Source organism: Oncorhynchus keta, chromosome 3 (assembly GCF_023373465.1).
Source record: "Oncorhynchus keta strain PuntledgeMale-10-30-2019 chromosome 3, Oket_V2, whole genome shotgun sequence".
Taxonomy (NCBI): domain Eukaryota; kingdom Metazoa; phylum Chordata; class Actinopteri; order Salmoniformes; family Salmonidae; genus Oncorhynchus; species Oncorhynchus keta.
In genome coordinates this window covers 15092356-15110289 of record NC_068423.1, presented here as the reverse complement: position 1 = coordinate 15110289, position 17934 = coordinate 15092356, and the positions used below count along the sequence as shown (strand labels likewise).

General features: G+C 43.0%; 1 protein-coding gene across 3 annotated transcripts in view; it reads right to left on the bottom strand.

The window, feature by feature from the left end:
• Nucleotides 1–17029, bottom strand: part of LOC118367505 (ras-related protein Rab-26) — a 139243-nt gene extending 122214 nt beyond the window's left edge. The window contains exons 1-2 of one of the 3 annotated variants that reach the window (XM_052490737.1): nucleotides 16467–17029; nucleotides 12755–12832 (exon numbers count right to left, since the gene is read on the bottom strand). In XM_052490737.1, coding sequence (XP_052346697.1) covers nucleotides 12755–12832; nucleotides 16467–16652 — 264 coding nt within the window. In that variant the 5' untranslated portion in view covers nucleotides 16653–17029. The remainder of the gene's footprint in view (nucleotides 1–12754; nucleotides 12833–16466) is intronic. The other 2 variants (XM_035751048.2, XM_035751059.2) reach the window with 2 other exon arrangements.
• Between the last annotated feature and the right edge of the window lie 905 nt (nucleotides 17030–17934).

The window sequence follows — 17934 nt, the reverse complement described above, 5'->3', positions numbered from 1 at the left end:
TCCTCTCTCCTCTTCAGTTCATATATTTATACTGGGGGTAGCTCATCCAGGTGTTGGAGTAGTACACGGGCTGAGCAGAATAGCAGGGACTCTGGGGCAGCCACAAAAATAGGTGGGCTGGACAACAGTCTCCCAGGTGTATGTCATCTGGACAGTACCTACATCGGAACGAAGCCAGCACATGCGCCGGGATTCTCAATCTTCAGGAAGGTCTCTGGGGTAACCTTCATTGTGGACTATGGGAGGCTGCGCAGGTGCCACGGTTGCCAGTGGAGGCAGTGGCTGCGCGGGAGTCCAGCAGGTTCTTAATTATCTGCTGGATCTCTGGAGTCCGGCAAGCTCTGAAGATGCGCTGGGTCCCTTGCAGGCGGCAGTGGACTCAGAGCTCAAATCCTGTGTACTTCTCCTCCTCCAGCCCAAACACCATCTTGTTTATGGTATCAGCAGGGCTTCCTCGGACCCGGGGCTGCCTTCTCATCAATGGCCCTTTCGTCCTTTTGTAGCACTGAGTCAAACAAGTTGATGCAGAAGGCAAATCGGCGATACCACGCTTTTATACATTTTGGAGAGTGATGGAACCCCAAATTACATCATGCAACTTCTTGACCACTTAATCTTTTGTTAATTTAATTTTGTCTTATTTTTCAATTTGGAGTGCAGGATGTTTAAATGAAATAGCCGGTCACTGGCGAAAATAAATCAAATAAATAAATACATTTTTCTCATGTGTCGATCACAGTTATAGGCCAATGGATATGGGACCAACCTGGCCTCATCTAGCCTTAGTTGTTTTAGATCTTCTAACCTTATGTACATTTCCAAACCTTTGTCATTAGTTGTGTGGTTTTTTGTTGGGCACATGCAATTTCTTCTGTCCTAGACAGATCTCCTCGTCTGATTGCATGAACCTCCCCTGTCTTCACCCAGGATCTCTGCGATCACTGCCTCATTGCCTGCGTCCGTAATGGGTCCGCGGTCAAACGACCACCCCTCATCACTGTCAAACGCTCCCGAAATCACTTCAGCGAGCAGGCCTTTCTAATCGACCTGGCCCAGGTATCCTGGAAGGATATTGACCTCATTCCGTCAGTAGAGGATGCCTGGTTATTCTTTAAAAAGTGCTTTCCTCACCATCTTAAATAAGCATGCTCCGTTCAAAAAATGTTGAACCAGGAACAGACATAGTCCTTGGTTCACTCCAGACCTGACTGCCCTTGACCAGCACAAAAACATATGTGGCGTACTGCATTAGCATGGAATAGCCCCCATGATATGCAACTTTACAGGGAGGTTAGGAACTAATATACACAGGCAGTTAGGAAAGCTAAGGCTAGCTTTTTCAAACAGAAATTTGCATCCTGTAGCACAAACTCCAAAACGTTCTGGGACACTGTCCTCCCAGCTGCCCACTGCACTGAAGCTAGGAAACACTGTCACCATCAATAAATCCACAATAATTGAGAAGTTCAATAAGCCTTTTTCTATGGCTGGCCATGCTTTCCACCTGGCTACCCCGGTCAACAGTCCTGCAACCCCCACAGCAACTCACCCAAGCCTCCCCATTTCTCCTTCACCCAAAGAACTGCAAAATATGGGCCCTACAAATCAGCTGGGCTAGACAATCTGGACCCTCTCTTCCTAAAAGTATCTGCCGAAAATGTTGCAACCCCTATTACTAGCCTGTTCAATTTCTCTTTCGTATCGTCTGAGATTCCCAAAGATTGGAAAGCTGCCGTGGTCATCCCCCTCTTCAAAAAGGGGGAAACACTCTAGACCCAAACTGCTACAGACCTACAGTGGGGCAAAAAAGTATTTAGTTAGCCACCAAAGTTCTCCCACTTAAAAAGATGAGAGAGGCCTGTAATTTTCATCATAGGTACACTTCAACTATGACAGACAAAATGAGAAAAAAAATCCAGAAAATCACATTGTAGGATTTTTTCTGAATTTATTTGCATCCTTCACTCATGCTGCCAAACATACCCTCGTAATACTGACTATCCTACCGATCCTTGACTTGGCGATGTCATTTACAAAATAGCCTCCAAAACTCTAATCAACAAATTGGATGCAGTCTATCACAGTGCCATCCGTTTTATCACCAAAGCCCCATATACTACCCACCACTGCAACCTGTACGCTCTCGTTGGCTGGCCCTCGCTTCATACTCGTCGCCAAACCCACTGGCTCCAGGTCATCTACAAGTCTCTGCTGGGTAAAAGCCCGCCTTATCTCAGCTCACTGATCACCATAGCAGCACCCACTCATAGCATGCACTCCAGCAGGTATATTTCACTAGTCACCCCCAAAGCCAATTCCTCCTTTGGCCGCCTTTCCTTCCAGTTCTCTGCTGCCAATGACTGGAACGAACTGCAAAAATCACTGAAGTTGGAGACTCATATCTCCCTCACCAGCTTTAAGCACCAGCTGTCAGAGCAGTGCACAGATCACTGCACCTGTACATAGCTCATCTGTAAATAAATAGCCCATCCAACTACCTCATCCCCATACTGTATTTATTTATTTATCTTGCTCCTTTGCACCCCAGTATCTCTACTTGCATATTCATCTTCTGCAAATCAATCACTCCAGTGTTTAATTGGTATATTGTAATGACTTTGCCACCATAGCCTATTTATTGCCTTACCTCCCTTATCTTACCTTATTTGCACACTCTGTATATAGAATTTTTCTACTGTATTATTGACTGTATGTTTGTTTATTCCATGTGTAACTCTGTGTTGTTGTATGTGTCAAACTGCTTTGCTTAATCTTGGCCAGGTCGCAGTTGTAAATGAGAACTTGTTCTCGACTAGCCTACCTGGTTAAACAAAGGAGAAAAAAAACATTTCAATAAATAAATAGGTCGCCTGATTTAAACCCAAACAAACTTGTTTGGCATCAACTGAAAACATACATTCGTAACTCTGCCAAGCCTACAAGCAAAGATGAACTGGTGAAGGCCATCAAGATGTTTTGGCTTGAGAAATTGACGATAGAAAAATGTAATGGCACCGGCTGCCGTTTTACGTGCTCCTAACCAACTATGATATTTTGTGTTTTTTTGCATTGTTTGTAACTTATTTTGGACATAACGTTGCTGCTTCCTTCTCTTATTACGGAAAAGTGCTTCTGGATATCAGAACAGTGATTACTCACCTCGAACTGGACAAAGATTTGTTCTTTAATGAGTCCGATGCGAAGGATATACTGCTTCTCTGAGACCAGGCCAAAATCTGCGTAATTTGCATGAAGAAAAGACAGAAATACAGGGGGCGGAGATCAGGGTGCCTTGTGAGAATTCGTCGGCGAGTGGGTAACCCACCTCTCCAATCCGTTCTATTGGCCCACGTGCAATCACTGGAAAATAAACTGGATGATCTCCGTTTGAGACTATTGTTGTGGAATTATCAGAATTAGTTGAGTAACATAGATAAGATGTGTTATTTTCATGATATGCTTATGAGTTATTTCTCATAAGAATGTATTTTGTTGTACTATAGTGGTGGCCATGGGCAGTTATCTGTTCTATGTCAGGACTAAGTTGCATGGGCCACAGAGAGGGGAGAGGTCAAGGGGTCATCATGTGTAAACATATCTTTTCGGTGTGGCAGTGACTCCCTACTTTTCCCATGGGGGGAAAAGAGGGTGGCAGTGTGTGGAATCATTCTATGCTCCCTCTTTGTTGACCTATAGGGTCACTCTCCTCTCCGTGAGTTTGTCCTCTGATTGGTTGTATTTAGAATTGGTTCTATCTAAATGACAATTTGATTTATATCATAGGGTGGGGGTAATGTCTTGGTACCATTTTGTACCAAGGACGAGATAAGAGCTTTGTTTAGGAGACCAAACTGAACGATAATTTATAGCCCACTCTGTCTGACTAGGGGATATTCTCTCTGAAGTAAGGTTTTTTCTCTCTGTGTAAGTTCCTAAGACCTGTGTTTTGTCATGTCGTCTAGGAGGGGGTGGATCTTTGCTATAAAGGATCCCATTTGCCATTGTGTAGAGGACTCTCAACTTTTCATTAGAGATACTGAACTGTTGAAAGTCAAAATGCTATTGCAAAAGCTTAATTATTATTAAAGGTGAAGATTAAGCATAACTCTGACTCGTGTGATTTGCTCTCTCATCACTTGGTAATTAAGGAAATTTCCACGACACTATCCTACCAAAGGAATATTAAAAACTGTAATATCTTATGTTTCACAGAGTCGTGGCTGAAGAACGACACGTATAATATTTAGTTGGCTGGGTTTTCCGTGCATCGGCAGGACAGCTACGTCTGGTAAGACGAGGGGTGGGGGTGTGTGTCTATTTGTCAATAACAGCTGGTGCGTGGTGTATAATATTAAGGAGGTCTCGCATTATTGCTTGCCTGAGGTAGAGTACCTCATGATAAACTGTAGACCACACTATCTGCCAAGAGAGGTTTCATCTATATTATTCGTTGTCATCTATTTACCACCACAAACCGATGCTAGCACTAAGGCCGCACTCAACGAGCTGGATTAGGCTATAAGCAAACAAGAAAATGCTCATCCAGAAGCAGCACTTCTGGTGGCCGGAACTTTAATGCAGGCAAACTTAAATCTGTTTTACCTCATTTCTACCAGCATGTAACATGTACAAACAGAGGGGGAAAAAGGACTAAGATTGAATCCTACTACACCGGCTCTGACGCTCGTCGGATGTGGCAGGGCTTGCAAACCATTAGAGACTACAAAGGGAACCCCAGCCGCGACCTTCCCAGTGATGCAAGCCTACCAGACAAGCAAAATGCCTTTTATGCTCACGTCGAGGCAAGCAACACTGAAGCATGCATGAGAGCACCAGCTGTTCCGGACGACTGTGTGATCATGCTCTCCGTAGCCGATGTGAGCAAGACCTTTAAACAGGTCAACATTCACAAGGCCCCAGGGCCAGATGGATTACCAGGATGTGTACTCAGAGCATGCACAGACTAGCAAGTGTCTTCACTGCTATTTCCAACCTCTCCCTGACCGAGTGTCTAATACCTACATGTTTCAAGCAGATCACCATAGTCCCTGTGCCCAAGAAAGCAAAGGCAACCTGCCTAAATGACTATCGTCTGTAGCACTCAAGTCGGTAACAACAAAGTGCTTTGAAAGGCTGGTCATGACTCACATCAACACCATTATCCCGGGAACCCTTGAACCACTGCAATTCACATACCGCCCCAACAGATCCACAGATCCTTTTGTCCACTTGGACAAAGAGAACACCTTTGTGAGAATGCTGTTCATTGACTACAGCTCAGCGTTCAACACCATAGTGCCCTCAAAGCTCATCACTAAGCTAAGGACCCTGGGACTAACCACCTCCCTCTGCAACTGGATCCTGGACTACCTGATGGGCCGACCCCAGGTGGTAAAGGTAGGTAGCAACACGTTGATGCTCAACACAGTGGCCAATCATGCCAAATAGTGTCCCCCTGCCAAAAAGTGCCTCCTCCCCCCACACGTCACACTTGGATTTGATGAGTTATAGCTGTTGCTTGGGTTGTTGCAAGAACATGCAACAATTTTGACTGGATTACGTAATGAACCAAAGCATCCGTTGCTATGCTGGTTGCTTGGCTCTATTTTACCTAGTAGTGGTCGCGAAGGAAGGAGAATACGGGCAGTTCTAGTTCACCATTTAAACGTTTGCTTAGTCCACAAAAAATTATTACCTCAGAATTGCTCTTCAAGGATGGTGTTTTTGACGGTGACAACCTGCTGACTACCTGCTGCTTTAGAGGACCGAAAAGACTGGAAAGAGAACACTCTTTCTTTAGCATATATATTTGTCTATATAAGTAAATATTGCTAGGTACTGTACTTATTTACCTCAGCGTGCGTAGTCACCTAGCCAGCTACAGGAGCTAGCAAGTTTTAGACAGTTTTATTTAGCTAACATTAGCTAGCTAGCTACTCTAACGTAAACTCACTCACTTTTGTACATCGCCTTGATCCGTACAATAGCCCTTATTTTAGCACCCCAAAAACGTAATACTTCCAGATCAAATGTAATGTCAATACCATTGTAAAGCACAATTTCTCCCCTTTCCAACAGAATCAATTACATGACCCCCACGCAGCCCGTTTCTGCATGATTCAAGAAGGCAATAAGCCCCATCAGGTTTTTTTTTTAAATGGTGGGTGGGGAATCGAAACTAATGCGTGATAGTGAGAAGGAGAGATGTTGTGTGGGAAAATTGCTTTTTTTCACTCGATCTGTCCAACTTATCACCTTATCGCCTCTAAAATGTAAATAAAACACTAGAGTTTATAAAAACACAAGAGTTTATATAATGTGTCATTACATACATATTTGAAGGTTTGTGTCGAATTTGCATCGGGTTTTTAGGGTGGTGCTAAAGTGGTCTTAGAAGTTAACAGTGGCTTTGAGAATGATGACGCAAAAAATGACTGGGTATCCACCCTTACCCCCGTCACTGTCCATTTCTTGCTTTTAAAGGATGAGAGAAGTGCTACACCTGATGGAGACAGAAATAGTTGCTTTATGCGTGCTGTACTTTACGACATGACCAGTCACGATGTAACGGAGGGTCCGTTTTCTCAACAATACTATAGATCAACGCTTGAATAGAAACGTAGTTCACACCCCCGATTTTGAAGTCAACACAGTAGCTACAGTCCCATTACTTTCCTTTGTAGCTTAGTTTGAATGTTGCGGTTGCGCACATTTGTACGGAATGGGGTGAGTTCACGTTAACTGTTATTGTAACTTTCTGTTTGTATGTAACTTGCACTTTAATGGCATCCCTCGAGGATATTTTCTTTTATCTTTCCAAGACACCACTGATCTCGACCAGAGGGGCAAATTTCAGAGAAATTCACAATTCAGGGTAACTTTAAGCACTTAACTTCTATTAGATAACAGGACTGATTTAGCTATGTAAAACCATTTTCCATCTATTCCATCTAGCGAGTTGCTAGCTATATACATATAGTTCAGTGGAGGCTGCTGAGGGGAGGATGGTTCATAATGTCTGGACTGGAGTAAATGAAATGGTATCAAACACATGGTTTCCATGTGGTTGATACCATTCAATTGACTCCATTCCAGCCACCTGATCAATCAAATGGATAGGTGTAAGCATTTATGGTAATTCCAAATACCCTTAACTAGGTGTCTTCGCTAGACAGACACAGAGAGGGGGGGTGAGAAAGGATGAAAGTGAGTGAGGGAGGGAGAGAGAGGAAGACAGACAGAGATGTGGAGAGAGAGGAAGACAGAGAGAGAGAGGTGGAGAGAGAGAAACAGAGAGAAAGACTGCAATGCAAATGTACTTGAGACTTTCAACAACTCTTCAAATCAAATTTTATTTGTCACATACGCCAAATATAACAAGGTGTGGACCTTACCGGGAAATGCTTACTACAGGCCCTTCATCAGAAATGGAGATAAGAAAATATGACTAAATAAAAATACAATCAAAAAGTAACAAGAAAATGGCATAACAATAACGAAGCTATATATAGGGGTACCGGTACAGAGTCAACGTGTGGGGGTACAGGTTAGTCAAAGTAATTTGTAAAGTGACTATGCATAGATAATAAACAGCGAGTAGCAGCGCCGGGGGGTTAATGTAAATAGTCCAGGTAGCCATTTGATTAATTGTTCAGCAGTCCCAGGTCCCAGACTGATACCGCTTGCCGTGCGGTAGCAGAGAGAACAGTCTATGACTTGGGTGACTGGAGTCTGACAATTTTTGGGGCCTTCTTCTGACACCGCCTGGTATATAGGCCCTGGATGTCAGGAATCTTGTCCCCAGTGATGTACTGGGCCGTACGCCCTACTCTCTGTAATGCCTTATGGTCAGATGCCGAGTAGTTGCCATACCAGGCAGTGACGATGCTGCTCGGCATCTGACCGTAAAGCGGTCTTGCAACTTGTTAGGCAATCATTTCTACCTATGGGGGAAGGATGGCCAGTCACACAGGAGGGTGGTTTTTACTTAGGAGGAGAAGGAGGCCATGCTGATCGAGATGCATGCTGGCCATTTCGGAGAGAAGCGCATGATTGCCAAAATCAACCTACGCTCCTTCTGATGGGAATTGTCAAGGAGGTGGACAGCTGGGCAAGTGAAATAACCTTTTGTTTATCAATAACATTCTATTATATCTGAAATGATTATGGTTTCAGTGAATGTCATATCAGAGAGCACACAATGTTTCAATTTGTCACTTTTTGCTTAACTTCTTGACGCTACCAATCCCTGTGGCGGGATCATTTTTGTCTGCAACCGCTGAATAGCATAGCGCAACAGTCAAATAATATTACTAGAAAATATTCATATTCATGAAATCACAAGTGCAATATTTTGAAACACAGCTTAGCCTTTTGTTAATCACCCTGTCGTCTCAGATTTAGAAATTATGCTTTACAGCGTAAGCAATCCAAGTGTGTAAGTTTATCGATAGCCTAGCATAGCATTATGTACACTTAGCATTAGGAAGCTTGGTCACGAAAATCAGAAAAGCAATCAAATTAACCGTTTACCTTTGATGATCTTCGGATATTTTCACTTACGAGACCCCCAGTTACACAGCAAATGTTCCTTTTGTTCCATAAATATTATTTTTATACCCAAAATACCGACGTTTGTTTGTCGCGTTATGTTCAGAAATCCACAAGAAAGAGCGCTCACGACAACGCAGACGGAAATTCAAAATAGTCTTCATAATGTCCACAGAAACCTGTCAAACGTTTTTTATAATCATTCCTCAGGTAGTTTTTAAAATATATATTCAATAATATATCAACCGAGTGTGTAGCTTTTTCCATAACAGCGGGAGGAACAATGGCCACTTCACTTAATTGTGCACCAACTCACTCTGAGAGCCCCCACCTCTCCACTTACGCAATGTGCTCCTTCACGCTCATTTTTCAAAATAAAAGCCTGAAACTATGTCTAAAGACTGTTGACACCTTAGGGAAGCCACAGAAAAAGGAATATGGTTGATATCCCTTTAAATGGCACAGGAACGCATAGGAACACAGAGGTTTCAAAATAAGAGGCTCTTCCTGATTGGATTTTCCTCAGGCTTTTGCCTGCAATATCAGTTCTGTTATACCCACAGACAATATTTTGACAGTTTTGGAAACTTTAGAGTGTTTTCTATCCTAATCTGTCAATTATATGCATATTCTAGCATCTGGTCCTGAGAAATAGGCCGTTTACTTTGGGAACGTTATTTTTCCAAACATTAAAATAGTGCCCCCTAGCTTCAAGAGATTAAAGGTCAGTACCCTGTCTAGCCTGCCTGAAGTTTGAGGGCAAAGACTATTGCGCCAGAGTTGAAGTCCATCAAAGTTGTTTCACCATGGCACATGATCGGTAAGTGTCTCAAATAAAATTTTGCCTTGATAAGTTGTTTTGTAATGGTTGCTTTATTTGACCACAGCAGAGTTCAGTATTATAGAATGTGTGTGTGTGTCAGTAGCCTTACAAACATGAAAATCTGTTTACTGTACGACACAGATACGGTAATAATAAAGTAATATTCTCTCTAACACTAACTGTTAGGGGTGGACCTCATCGGACCCTTTACGAAATCCAGGAATGGCAACAGCTGGTGTCTGACGGCAACCGATCCCTTTACCAAGTGGGTGGAGGCAATACACATTAAGGTCTGTAAAGGAAGAATATGTGCATAACTCTAAATTCCCTCCATAACCCACTAAAAAGGGTGCTTGGAACCTAAATATATTTTATTTTTGTATGATACCCATCAAGGACGAGACTGGCGAGGCCACCTCCAAGGCGATGGTAGACATCTTCAACCCCCACGGTTCTCCGGAGGTCATCTTGAGTTACCGAGGTCATAAATGTTATAGGTCATATTCTGTCACCAATGGTTTGTTTTATTTTTTTATTTTTTACAATTGTTTTTTGTTTTCCATGGAACATAATCAGACATATTTCAATATCTTACATTCTAAATAGATATCGCTTTCCTGCCCCCTCCTCCAGGTTTGGTGAACGGACCAACCAGACCCTCAAGACTGCCATGGGCAAGTCCCTTGATTGGTACCAGGAAGGGTGGGAGAACAACCTGAAGGTAATTCTCTTTGCACACAATAGCAGCATCCAGGCCTCCACCGAGTACGGACGGGAGCCGCAGCTGTCGACTGAGGTAAACAATGCAATTGTATACAGTGCTTTGCAAAAGTATTCATCCCCCTTGGTGTTTTTCCTATTTCGTTGCATTACAACCTGTAATTTAAAATGATTTTTATTTGGACTTCATGTAATGGACATTCACAAAATAGTCCAAATTGTTGAAGTGAAATGAAAAAAAATTACTTGTTTCAAATAATAATAATAATAATAATAATAAAACAGAAAAATGGTGGTGCTTATGTATTCAACCCTTTGCTATGAAGTCCCTAAATAAGATCTGGTGCAACCAATTACCTTCAGAATTCACATAATTAGTTAAATAAAGTCCACCTGTGCGCAATCTAAGTGGCACATGATCTCAGTATATATACACACCTGTTCTGAATGTCCCCGGAGTCTGCAACACCACTAAGCAAGTGGCACCATGAAGACCAAGGAGCTCTCCAAACAGGTGAGGGACAAAGTTGTGGAGAAGTACAGATCAGGGTTGAGTTCTAAAAAAAATATCTGAAACTTTGAACATCCCACGGAGCACCATTAAATCCATTATAAAAAAATGGAAAGTATACCAAATCTCATGGACCAGGCAAGGGGGACATTAATCAGAGAGGCAACAAAGAGACCAAAGATAACCCTGAAGGAGATGCAAAGCTCCACAGTGGAGATTGGAGTATCTGTCCATAGGACCACTTTAAGCCGTACACTCCACAGAGCTGGGCTTTACAGAAGAGTGTCCAGAAAAAAGCCATTACTTAAAGAAAAAAATAAGCAAACACTTTGGTGTTCACCAAAATGCATGTGGGAGACTCCCCAAACATACGGAAGAAGGTACTCTGGTCAGATGAGACTAAAATGTATCTTTTTGAAGGAAAATGCTATGTCTGGCGCAAACCCAACACCTCGCATTACCCCGAGAATGCCATCCCCACAGTGAAGCATGGTGGTGGCAGCATCAAATCAAATTTTTTTAGTCACATGCGCCGAATACAACGACCTTACAGTGAAATGCTTACTTATGAGCCCCTAACCAACAGTGCAGTTTCAGAAAATATGGATAAGAATAAGAGATAAAAGTAACAGGTAACTAAAGAGCAGCAGTAAAAATGTGAAAAACAATATATATACAGGGGGTTGCCAATACAGAGTCAATGTGCGGGGGCACCGGTTAGTTGAGGTAGTATGTACATGTAGGTAGACTTAATTAAAGTGACTATGCATAGATTACAACAGAGAGTGGCAGTGGTGTGGAGAGGGGAGGGGGGCAATGCGAATAGTCTGGGTAGCCATTTGACTAGATGTTCAGGAGTCTTATGGCTTGGGGGTAGAAGCCATTTAGAAGCCTCTTGGACCTAGACTTGGTGCTCCGGTACCGCTTGCCATGCGGTAGCAGAGAGAACAGTCTATGACTAGGGTGGCTGGAGTCTTAGTCAAATTTTTGTGCCTTGCTCTGACACTGCCTGGTATAGAGGTCCTGGATGGCAGGAAGCTTGGCCCTAGTGATGTACTGGGCCGTTCGCACTACCCTCTGTAGTGCCTTGCGGTCGGAACGCTCAGCAGTTACCATACCAGACAGTGATGCACCCAGTCAGGATTCTCTCGATGGTACAGCTATAGAACCTTTTGAAGATCTGAGGACCCATGACAAATCTTTTCAGTCTCCAGAGGAGGAATAGGTTTTGTCGTGCCCACTTTATGACTGTCATGGTGTGCTTGGACCATGTTAGTTTGTTGGTGATGTGGACACCAAGGAACTTGAAGCTCTCAACCTGCTCCACCGATGAGAATGGGAGCGTGCTCGCTCCTCTTTTGCCTGTAGTCAACAATCATATCCTTTGTCTTGTGGGAGAGGTTGTTGTCCTGGCACCACATGGCCAGGTCTCTGACCTCCTCCCTATAGGCTGTCTCAATGTTGTCGGTGATCAGGCCTACAACTGTTGTGTCATCTGCAAATTTAATGATGGTGTTGGAGTTGTGCCTGGCCATGCAGTCATGAATGAACAGGGAGTACAGGAGGGGGCTGAGCACTCACCCCTGAGAGGCCCCTGTGTTGAGGAACAGCGTGGTGGATGTGTTGTTACCTACCCTTACCACCTGGGGGTGGCCCGTCACGAAGTCCAGGATCCAGTTGCAGAGGGAGGTGTTTAGTCCCAGGTTCCTTAGCTTATTGATGAGCTTTGAGGGCACTATGGTGTTGAACGTTGAACGTCAGCTGTAGCATTCTCACATAGGTGTTCCTTTTGTCCAGGTGGGAAAGGGCAGTGTGGAGTCCAATAGAGACTGCATCATCTGTGCGGATGTTTTTCATCGGCAGGGACTGAGAAACTGGTCAGAATTGAAGGAATAATGGATGGCGTGAAATATAGGGAAATTCTTGAGGGAAACCTGTTTCAGTCTTCCAGATATTTGAGACTGGGACGAAGGTTCACCTTCCAGCAGGACAATGACCGTAAGCATACTGCTAAAGTAACACTTGAGTGGCTTAAGGGGATACATTTCAAATGTCTTCGAATGGCCTAGTCAAAGCCTAGACCTTAATCCAATTGAGGATTGAGCAGAATCAAGAAGGGAACCAACTGCTATGACATTCGGGCGAATTACTTGGTTTGGAAGAGGGACGAAAGGAAGGCGAGACCTGGTAAACCTCACTCCTCTTTCGCTCCTAGCTGGGCTCACCATCTGTTAAAGTGAATATAAAAAAAATATCAGATAACTATTTGCATTTGCACACAAAATAACCTGAAGCTAGTTTAAGTTTCCCTAACACATATTTTTTATCTTTGTCTTCCCAATGTTACCTCGGTGGAAGCCAACAATCTTCTACAGTTTGAGCAGTTGGGACGGTCGACCACTGAATGCCCTGAAGCCCTACACTTCAGTGAAGCCCAATAGACAAAGTGCGTTAGGTTTGGTTGACATTTGAGAAGGCAAGAAATGATAGTTATGCTGAGCTTATACATTTTTTTACCTCTTTAAATGTACCTCTCCAAATTACTTTAGGACCATTGACTGTCTGAGCCCCCCAGGAGGTATCCCATCCACCAGAACCAGTGAGTTTGGATCAGTCTAATTCTCTGTGCTCTGAGTCGGAGGGGGACCAGCTTGAGTTAGGCTATACCTTCCAAAAGTGTTAAAGTACATATCTCCCATTTATAACACTGCACTAATCCATAACATTCTCACATTAAGTGTAACCTGTGTTTGGTTGTTTACGTCTCTGTCTCCTACCCTGTTCCTTTTAACTCTGCTTCTGTTCTCCAGGAGCTAGGGGTTCTGCCCAACACCCAGATATGGATCCACCCAATGTCCTCTATTACCAACCAGCCTCCAACTTTTCATCACATAATCTACAGCTACTGTTATCATGTGGTCATTATCTGCTAAGAAAGTTGTTTTTCTCTATGTGAGATACACAGATTAAGTAAAAAGCACTGCAAACACTCAGAACAAAGAGAGCTGCAGTGCCTGGACTTTGCAGTCTCCTTCTTCAAGTCCCCCTTCCAAGGCTGGCTGCCTGTTGAGAACAAGTGACAGACAGAACCGCCCACCCACACAGCAACCGCCACCTCTATATTCCACACACCAGAATTCAGTATTTTAGTCTGATTGACATGTGATTGTACAAAAAAAATTGTGAAAATAAATTCATGACACAACTGTACCAAAAACGATCACAGTTTGCGTATTAAAATCTTAGATATTGCCAGGTTGTTTTTCACAGCTGTTTCACAAGCTGTTGATTATTGTAAGTTGTAAGGTATCCTTTGATGGTATTTATTCGTTCCACATTATTCATTGTTGTATCCTAGGAACTACAATTTATTCAACTACAAGGGTGTACTAATGAGCCATGCGAGACAAAAATAATTATCATAATAGAGGAGTAGTGAAATGATATTATTTCAGTGTAGATACAGACCACAAAGACAGCTACGGTAAGTAACTTTCATGTGTCGTGCAGATTACACGTTTTCTTTGCCATATCTGAAACGTAGCAACGTTTAAGACAGGGATTTCATGTTGCAATGTTAAAAAGGTATGCAAATGTAGTTCGAAGTAATGTTTTCATTAGCTACACAAAACGTGTTCAAACAGCAAAATTGTCGCTGAAATCAGCCTTGTTTGTATAGCAATGATGAAAAGTCATTTAGGATGTAATGTTTTCCAAAATGCTAATCATTAGGTCATCACTCCTTTTGATACAGCAACGGATGTTAATAGTTCATCGAATCCAATTGTGACGCAGAGGGGGACACATGCACCCCTCGTGCTTGACGCAGAGGAGGACACATGCACCCCTCGTGCTTGACGCAGAGGGGTGCATGCTTAGTCCCCTCCTGTACTCCCTGTTCACCCACGACTGCGTGGCCAAGCACAACTCCAACACAATCATTAAGTTTGCTGACGACACAGTGGTAGGCCTGATCATCGACAACGATGAAACAGCTTATCGGGAGGAGGTCAGAGACCTGGCAGTGTGGTGCCAGGACAACAAACCTGTTGGTTTTGGGGAGGCTCGAACATGCCCCCATTCACGTTGAAGGGGCTGTATGTAGTGGAGCGGGTCGAGAGTTAAGTTTCTTGGTGTCCACATTACCAACAAACTATTATGATCCAACCACACCAAGACAGGTGTGAAGAGGGCATGACAACACCTTTTCCCCCTCAGAAGATTGAAAAGATTTGACATGGGTCCCCAGATCCTCAAAACGTTCTACAGCTGCACCATAGAGAGCATTCTGACCGGTTGCATCACCGCCTGGTATGGCAAATGCTCGGCATCAGAAGGCCCCAAAAATGGTCAAAGACTCCAGTCACCCAAGTCATAGACTGTTCTCTCTGCTATCGCATAACAAGTGGTACCGGAGTGCCAAGTTTAGGTCCAAAAGGATCCTTAACAGCTTCTACCCCCAAGGCATAAGACTGCTGAACAATTAATCAAATGGCCACTCAGACTATTTACATTGACCCCCCTTGATTTTACACTTCTGCTACTCTCTATGCAGTCACTTTACCCCTACCTTCATGTACAAACATCTCAACTATCCTGTACCCCAGTACATGGCCTTGGTATTGTTATGTTATTGTTACTTTTGATTTGATTTTCTACTTTAGTTAATTTAGTAAATATTTTCCTAACTCTATTTCTTGAACTGTATTGTTGGTAAAGGGCTTGTAAGTAACCATTTCACTGTAAGGTCTACAGCTGTTGTATTTGGTGCATGTGACAAATAGAATTTGATTTGACAAATCAAATCAATCAATCCAAATGCAGTGGCCATTTGATAAATGGAAAGAGACATCTGTTACAAAACACCAAAACGTTTTATGACACTTGGAGATTGGCAAGCCAAGCCTTTGATACTAGGTAGCCTTACAAATTAGGTAGGGATGCATTTTTGTTTGTCGAGATTGACAGTCTATTTATTGTGGTGTTGAAAACGCAAACCATGTGGTGCATTGGCACAGAAACCTGCTGGTGGAAAATGTGTAGCATATATTTTATTAACTGTAATTATAAATATGGCATCAAAATGTTGAATATCTGATTTCCCCGTGGCTGGTCATTGTCTGTAGCCAACTCTGGTCGTAGTGTAGGCCAAATGAAACAGGTAGGGAGAATGACTGAGCTCGTCCGTAGTGGTCAGTGAACCTTCAACCTTCTGGCCCGTAGCCCTGCATGGCATCGACAGTGCCACAAAAGCATGCTGAAGTAACAAAGTCGATATTCACATTTGTAAACACACTTCAGTTTTTCGTGTGTGATTGTAAACATTATTTAGAGTTAATTATGTGGGGTGGGGTCATGTGAAAATATGTTTAACTTGGGGAGGGGGATGCATTATGTTCTGTTTCGGAGACCTTCAGTTGAGGTCCCTAACCGCTAACACAAATTCTCTCAATAATTCTCCCTTGCTATTACACGGAACAAGCAACCTGGTCTCAGATAGAAATGTCTAATACCATTAAATTCTCCAAGAGGAAGAGTACTTCATCCAATTCGTATGCTATTGTACGACCGGGTAATATGTATGATACTATAAATCCTATAATTCGTATGCTATTATACGACGGCTATTCCATTCATAATGTAACAACCTAAGGTAACGAAATGGAGTGACACCGATGTACATACAGAAAAATACGAATTGCCCTGAGATCATGTCAATGGACAGACCTGAAGAAATAGCATATATGCACCTGCCACTGTAGCCAGCGTGGCACATCAACATTGAAGTTGCACATTTGAGACTGATATGACCAACTGGAGATTGGAGAGTATTGACAATATGGTGTGCGTAAAAAGTCTTACCTTAAAAGCGATATCATAAAACTCCCCGCTGTTGCTGAGCGAGGGGCGGCTCGGATAGACCACTCCGTTGGATGGGGCCGAGGCTCCGATCCCTCTCCCACTTTTCCCGGTGTCTTTGTTGTTGTTCGGAGATGAAGTCGAGCTTTTGGAGCTCCCCTTGCCTTTCATGGTCTTTTTCCTGGACATGTTTCACTGTTAACGGTGTTCCCGCGTGTTGTCTATAATTATTTGTGCAATAACTAGGCTAGAAATATGATGTTCACTGATCTGAGACTATATCACTGTCCTATGTTCTTTGGATAATCTACGATAAGAAAAACATTACTTTTCACCTGTGCGTAAAAATCATGAATGTGTAGGCTACATATCCGCGTCGATTTTTCGATATGCGCATGTGCGAGTTTATAGCTTTCCTTGTCCGTTGGAAATTGGTGAGTAAATCCCCTGCCAGCTCAAACTGTGCAGACATCTAAACAGACTCTTGACAGCTCTCTCTCGCGCTCTCTCCCTCAATAGCACTACGTGTACAAACCGTGGCGCGCACGGTTCACACCAATAAAAGGTACTAGCACACTAGGCGTTTAGTGCCCATTGCGCGTAGCAGGGGAGCGTCGTTACTACTTGTGGTAGTGTTGGTGCGTTTAAAGATACAGTGGGATGTTTTGGGGTTTACAGTAGTTAGTGATAGCCTTGTAAGTAAGATTATATGATGTGCAAAAACACCACAAATAAAAATTGATAATCACATATTTGGTGCTCACCACAACAGATCCACATTATTTACCATTCATTTCTATTGGGCACAAAATAATCAGAATCTGTCATTGTCCCATTATTTTGGAGCTCACTGTATATCTTTTATAGACAGTTATGTAAAGCTGAAACAAACACTGGATAGTTGCATTTTCCCAGCCAATTGTTTTCTTCTTGAATAGTCACTTTCCTTTGACAGACTACTTTAAAGGGAGACTGAACTTCCTGATTTGGCCTAGATTTTCATCAATGCTCCTTATGAAACACTAGCAGCAATAACTGAAGGCAAACGAGAGTTGTCTTGAGGTTGTTTCTTGGCCATTCAATCACAACAAACGAGTGCAGTCGTGAGTACCTTACTGACAGCGAGGTACACTAAGCTAGCTTTTCTATGGAGAGAACAACGCTTTGAAGTTGAGGACTTCTCCCCTTGTGCCTGAATGTCCATCTCAAGATGGTCAGCTAATTCAGGTCTGTGTCTAGGCTAAAGCCTGCTGTTAAAACCTTCTGTTTAGACAAGCTGACAGCAGCTAACATAGCTTGGTGAAAGCTGCAGCTGGCTGTCCTATCTAGCTGATATTTCTCTGTCAAATCAGTTATGGCAGGATAGCAAGAGCCAGCATTTGGAATGTACTTCATAAGACACTTTTTTTTTAAACGCCTTGCTACAAAAGTAGCTTGCAACTTACTGTCAACATTTCATCAGCTGTAAATA